General features: G+C 35.7%; 1 protein-coding gene across 1 annotated transcript in view; it reads right to left on the bottom strand.

The window, feature by feature from the left end:
- Positions 1–256: 256 nt before the first annotated feature.
- Positions 257–6,548, bottom strand: part of TMEM47 (transmembrane protein 47) — a 51,523-nt gene continuing 45,231 nt past the window's right edge. Inside the window, exon 3 of the mRNA XM_048493554.1 lies at positions 257–5,058. Coding sequence (XP_048349511.1) covers positions 4,880–5,058 — 179 coding nt within the window. The 3' untranslated portion in view covers positions 257–4,879. The remainder of the gene's footprint in view (positions 5,059–6,548) is intronic.

Genomic DNA, 6,548 nt, shown 5'->3' with positions numbered 1-6,548 from the left:
TGAATTAGCACTTTCTGCTGTTTGGCGGGCAGACTCCATTGGTGCCAGAATGGCAGCCTCTAAAAGCAGTTTATGCATGTTCAGCCTCAGTGGTGCAATAAATAGGAACACTGCCAAGAATGTCTACAGAATCAGATTCCAGCCTTATAGTGTTTAGCTTGATACCACTTTCCCTTTCGCACTCTTGTTTTTATTACAGGTGACTTATAAGACTGCTAGTCATATTGAGAATATATACATACATCAAAAAAGTGGATTACATTCATATAACAGCATTTTTTATTATTTGGATTACATTTTCCACATACAGCTTTATGTAAGCTACAAAAATTGTGAAATGGTAATAAAACTACAAACTGAAGGGGGAAAATCTGCTTGGTTTTGATTTTCTTTTCTTTTTAAAAAAGTACATTTATGCCTTTTTCCATGACTAAACTGAGCCACATTTTGATGGACAGTTTCATAAAACATGGCATACACTTAGAAAAAAAAATAAATTATAAAAACATTAAAGAAACTAATAGCATCTACAGCATGAAGAATCAGTTCTTCATGGTTCATTATCAAGAGACAAAAATGAAATCTCTAGGCACAGTTTTAGGCTTTATAGAGGACACAGAGGCAATAGGTTAGTGTGTGCACTGTTCTGTACAAAAATACAGTCTGAATAAATTACATTGCTAGCCATAAGATTAAACTTCACTTACCAGTCAGCTCATTGCATGTTTAATAATATACAGTTTACATGCTAGTCCATATATATATATATCACTTATATTTCAAACACATAGATCTCTCTATATTTATGTCTTTAAAATGTACATGTTGAGCTTACAAAAACTAAATGCAATTGTGCAAGAAATCCAAGAAGTGCTTGGTCAGACCAGGACAGGATACTTTCAAGCTTTAAAAATACAAACCACTAGCCCTGGTGTCAGATGGCTATCTATCTATCTATAAATATATATAACATTTGTGCATGGGCATGTGTGTTTATGTGTATTTGTGAGATAAACAATAGATATGTGATGTGAATTCATCCTGCTTGTGATATAAAGTCAAATACAACAGAAGTGATAATTATACAATACAGTTATAACATATTAAAAGGCATCCTTTACAGATGCAACCCAACACTGAAGTGTTTAATACTCTTAAATATTTCTGCTTTGATTTATATCTGATTTGTAATTCAGTGCTAAAATCCTATGCTTGCTGGAAAGATTTATACTTTTAGAAATATGGGAAAGGTAAGTAGAATAAATAATTGAGGAGCTGGAGAAGAATATTGTGGCAATATGGTTTTTGTCACGAAAAAACGTACCAGATTAATCTTTCATGGGACACCTTAAGGTTAATCACCAACTAAGTGAATGTTGGGATACTACAGGAGTTTCTTGAATTAGGGAATATAAAACTACTATAAGGCTGGTCCTATGAATACCAGTTTTGGCTGAATTTGGAACTATACTTTTTTTTCCAATGGAAGTGTCATTACTGGCAGTTCAGACATTGTTGTATGAAATGCCTCATAATTGTATAGCTAACGTCTCCTGATGAAAGAGAAGATAACTATTTGTAAAAATTGAAAAGTCCCAGGCAGGTCAATGAGCTTAGAACGGTGTACATTTGGGATAGCACTGTGCTGCTTCAATCTAATGGAGTTATACCTAAAAATAAGTCCTGTATGGGATTTATTTCCAGGAAAATGCCCCAAAGATTGTAACTTGTGTCACCTAGAAATGATAATGCGAAGAAAGTAACTAGTCATAATTGCTTTGGCCAAACTGATTGGTGATAGGTCCACATAGAGAAACACAAAGGCTACAATCCTAATCCTCTATCAGATCCTCTGAAGATCCCAGCCACAGATGCAGGCGAAACATCAGGAGAGAATGCTGCTAGAACACGGCCATACAGCCGGGAAACCACACAGCACCCCAATCCTAATCCTATTTACCAGGGAAAAGGATCAGGCTGAAAGCCTTCTTTCCTGAAAATTATGACTTGTGTCTCTAGTGGGCAGTTTCCACAGAAGTCAAGACTATGACCCAAAGAATTTGCCCCAAACTTGCAGAATAATTAAATTCTCTCTGAACTCAGCAGTTGTAGTTTGAATTTCCTTCAAACTGAAGTTGCAGTATTATAATTAACCAAAGAAAATCAGGTTTTTTTCCCACATACCTAAACCATGGGTGCCCATGGCATGGATGCAACAAATGAGAAAGGTTGCTGGAATTTGTGGTCTGCTAGGATAGAGGAATCAGGTCTATACTTCTGCTGGATTTCATTGCTTTTAGCTTCCTAGCTCAGTTAATGAGTGATAAAGCCACACTAAAGGAGTGGCATGGGGTGAAAGGTTATTATGTCTGCATAAAGCTGCTATGTATGAAGTCAAACCCATCCAACCCATCCAAGCACTGCTTTCTGGTATTTATTTATTGAGGTTTTGTAAGATGGAACATGGAACCTTCACTGCATGACACATAAGCTCAACCACTGCAATATGGGCCACTAAGCACTGGGCAAACAGTAGAATGATGCTATGTCACAAGTTCGGGTTGAAGTTGTGGCATAACCCAGTCCTAATTTATATGATCACATTTAAAAATATCTTTCTGTAAATATGAATACTGGCCTATCACTACTACTATGAGGGGGTGTCATTGTCTTTTTAATAAATTCCAGACTCCTTTTGACATCTAGATTCACTATGGCAAAATCACCATAGGCAGACACTCCTTATCCTGAATGTATGGGGTTGTTACATCCCTAGCACCTTTCTGTGTATGTGGGGTGGGGGGGAGGAAATGATCCTTGCCATATATATGGTTTTGCGCACGAATCAGATTTACTGTATCATTAAAAAAACCTATATTTCTTTGACAGCAATGACATGTTATAAATGTATTTATGGGTTTATGGTTTAGAGAATACCGTTTACTTTTCTCTGAATGTGATTTGTGGTAGTTAAACATCTATTATTTTGATGAGGTCATAAAATTAAGAAAGTCTGTAAAAGTATTACAGATAACAGTGCAGAGCAGCACATATAAGTTTTAAGGACTGTGCTGTCAAGGTAAGTCCATTCTAGGGTACATTTTAATTCCATATAACAAAAATAATTTCTAAATTTCGTCTATTAGAACTGCATATACTATATAAAAATATTTTAAGTAATTAAAAATACCCAAATAAGCTGATTGTAAACAAAAATAAATTATATACTGTAAATTGAATTTAAAATTTCTGCCCCAAATTAACTTTGGCCTTGAAGACTTTACACTGTCTCTTCAAGACCCAAATATGAAAAAAAACCCAAGCCTTGATATATGTAAATAACTGCCAGCCATTACATTTAATGGAGGAAAAGAATAGTATAAAATAATCCAAATATTGTAATGAGAACACTTCATAATTTTAAAAGGTAGCCTCTTGATAGTCCCCTATAGAAAAGGAGACATTCACTGAATTTTTTAAAATGTTTTACAAATACAGCTTCCAAGCTATGGCAAGCATACTTTATTTTTGTGGTTGTCATTACCAGTGAGAAACTCTAATGGCATTTTTCTTTGAAACTCACCTAGAATGAATGTGGGTTTGACCTCCTGTAGAACTTGTTGACAGAAACTGATTAATCACAAACCATCCTGTGACTCAAAAGTGCTATTTTGGAATTAGACCTATTCTTCTTCCATTCCATCTTGACATTGTATGATTACAGATGGCTCCATTAAAAAAAATAACAACGAAGATATTAACCATGCTGGTTTTTATGACTATCTGTATCACTGCCATAACACCTGTGTCCAACTGACATTATATCATGATTTCTAATTTTGCAATGGCGCAGCACTATTGGGTCACCTCATTCTGAAAATGTATTTGCTGACAGCAGGTTTTAAATCAAGCAACATGTAAAGAAACAAATTAAAATATTTCAATCCCACCCAGAACCTAGAGACTGTTCTTGAAAATCTAGATTCACTTAGACCTTCTGCTTCTTTGCCTCCCATTATCAGCATTAGTTTATCCTCTGTGCAGCAATTTAATACTATTAAATATTTTGTATAAAAATAGTTGGGTTTCTTGTGGATGGAAATTTTACTGCAGTATTCTGTAACCAAAAGATGCTCAGGACAAACATTGCTCATGCATGTATTCTTTTCTTCCTTAATTTTCTCAAAGGAGACAGCATATTCAGTATCTCTCTCCATGTTGTTTCCAGTTCTTGGTTACAGCTGAGATGTCATGTCCAAACACATAATTAGAAGAATGCATTAGATGTTTTGCTTCCTGATAGACCACAGCTGGGTGGAAAATGTAGACTGCCAGTGCATAAACTTATAGGGTCAGGAAACTGTTTAATATACATCTTAGGGGAGTCATTAATAATTTATAGTTACTGTTCTTCGTATCTGTCATGTGAAGGATTATTTTTATTTCAGCAACAATCTTGGAATTAAAATGGTATGAGCTGATTGCCCAGAAGAACTGTTGAAACTGTTGAAAGATACTTCTACATTGTTCTCATGCCAGCAATTCTCTTGTAGACTATAACAAATTCAGGCACTGAATTTTCACTCCAGCTTGTTTCTTCATGATGCTGTAGCCTACTGCCTTGTGCTGAAAAAAAGTAACAGTAACATAGCAGTAGCATACAGCTTTGCCTATGGATTAATCAGCAGGTGTAATCTTTGCAGTTCTTTTTAGGGGTTGTTAAAAAGCTACTTGCAGTAACTGTAGCCAAAAGGTAAGACGTTGATAATCAACAGAGTGAACTGCTTGATACTCTACAAAAGTACTAAAAACACTGAGTTACAAAAGACAGGACAATCCGTGTTTTATTCATCTTCTTATTTGTTTTAAGCAGCTGCTTTCAGTAGTAGTCTTCATAGTTCTTAGGGTTTAGGCAATAAAGTATGGCACCCCCAAATGAAAATATAGTTGCACCCCAAGCTAAGCCATAGCCCCAGTTGAACTCATGGTATATTCTTAAATTGACTGTTTCGATGAACTTGATTGGATAAAGGACAAGACTGCATACCTGAAGAACCACTGAAAGAAAAATGGGAGGAAAAACCATATGTCAAATTGGGTGTTTCATTCATATGCTTACAAGAAAACAAATACTAATTCAAATACTAATTGACAAAATAGAAAATAGGCACATTCCTATGGGAATTTCTCTGGAATATATCTTTGTACAATGGAAACAAATACCACATCAACATAGTTCCTTTAATTTCAGTTCAGGTTTCATTAATTTTAGTAAAGCTTGAACACAATTACTTGTGGAATGTGTGGTTTCTGTAAAGAAAATTTAATCTAAACATTATGTCATCCATGGAAAATATGAAATTCCAAATACATTGCATTTTGTATAAACACATATTACAGGAATGGGGTGATGACATGATAATATGTAAAGATTTTTAAAGTAATACTTTCCCCCTCTCTCCTATTTTTCTTTGTCTTTTTATACAATTCAGATTTTTTGACAAGACAATTTGGGTGACCAAGATAATGGCTTCTATAAACAGAACATAACAAGAAAAGAATAAGGAAGAAATAGAATCCATAGAAAGTTAATTTATCTTTTATGATTCATGATAATAAAGGATACTAATTAGCAGCTAATTACAAAAGTATTCAACTAGAATTGTGTATTCCATACCTATGACCTACAGCTAATCATGATTAATATTGTACATTCCAGCAAAATCCATATCCTAATCTCCCATGGTAAAGTATAGCAATCCTTGAATACAAATTAGTGAAATATTTGTTTTCTGTAATAAGTAATCCTTTAAAAAAATTCTCTAATTTGGATGATCTGTAAAGAAAACCTGAATTAATTTAGGAGATCAATAGTGGACTGGATTGGAAAAAAAACAAGACAGAATTAATAACAGTAGAAGACATAGGGAGAGCTCTGGGTAGCATCCTATGGTTTGTGGAGTGTCGCAGGGGGAGATCCTCTCCCCAATGCTGTTTAATATCTATATGCATCCCCTGGCTGAATTGGTTCAGAGTTTTGGACTGTGGTGCCTCCAATATGCGGATTACACCCAACTCATACTTACGATGGTGGGCAGGCTGGCCTAGGCCCCTGAGGCTCTCCAGCATTGTTTGGAGGCTGTAGCTGGTTGATTGAGAGTGAGCAGGTTGAAACTGAATCCAGTGAAGACGGAAGATCTGTTGGTGGATTAGGGGGAGAGGCCGGCATACTTCAGTCTGCCTGCACTGGATGGTGAGGCCCTCTACCTAGCCTCATCTGGCCATAAACTGGTGGAATAAGCTCAGGAATAATCCGCAGTGCTGCAAGACGGAGCTACTCTACCAGGCATTGCCATCAAACCAGCTGGGTTAGATTCCACCATAGTTGGCTGCCTGATGGCAAGAGTAAGAGTATTTGGTACCATCTTACTGGGTTGTTCTTTTAGTATATTGTATTTTATTGTGTTTATTGAATTTACTGTGACTTAAATGTATTTTTATATTTTTAGTGGTTGTTCGCCACCCTGAGCCCCATGGGAATGGGTAGA

The sequence above is a fragment of the Sphaerodactylus townsendi genome, linkage group LG04 (genome assembly GCF_021028975.2).
Source record: "Sphaerodactylus townsendi isolate TG3544 linkage group LG04, MPM_Stown_v2.3, whole genome shotgun sequence".
In the NCBI taxonomy this organism is placed as follows: domain Eukaryota; kingdom Metazoa; phylum Chordata; class Lepidosauria; order Squamata; family Sphaerodactylidae; genus Sphaerodactylus; species Sphaerodactylus townsendi.
The sequence above is the reverse complement of the archived record's forward strand: the minus strand, read 5'-3'. Positions and strand labels throughout refer to the sequence as shown.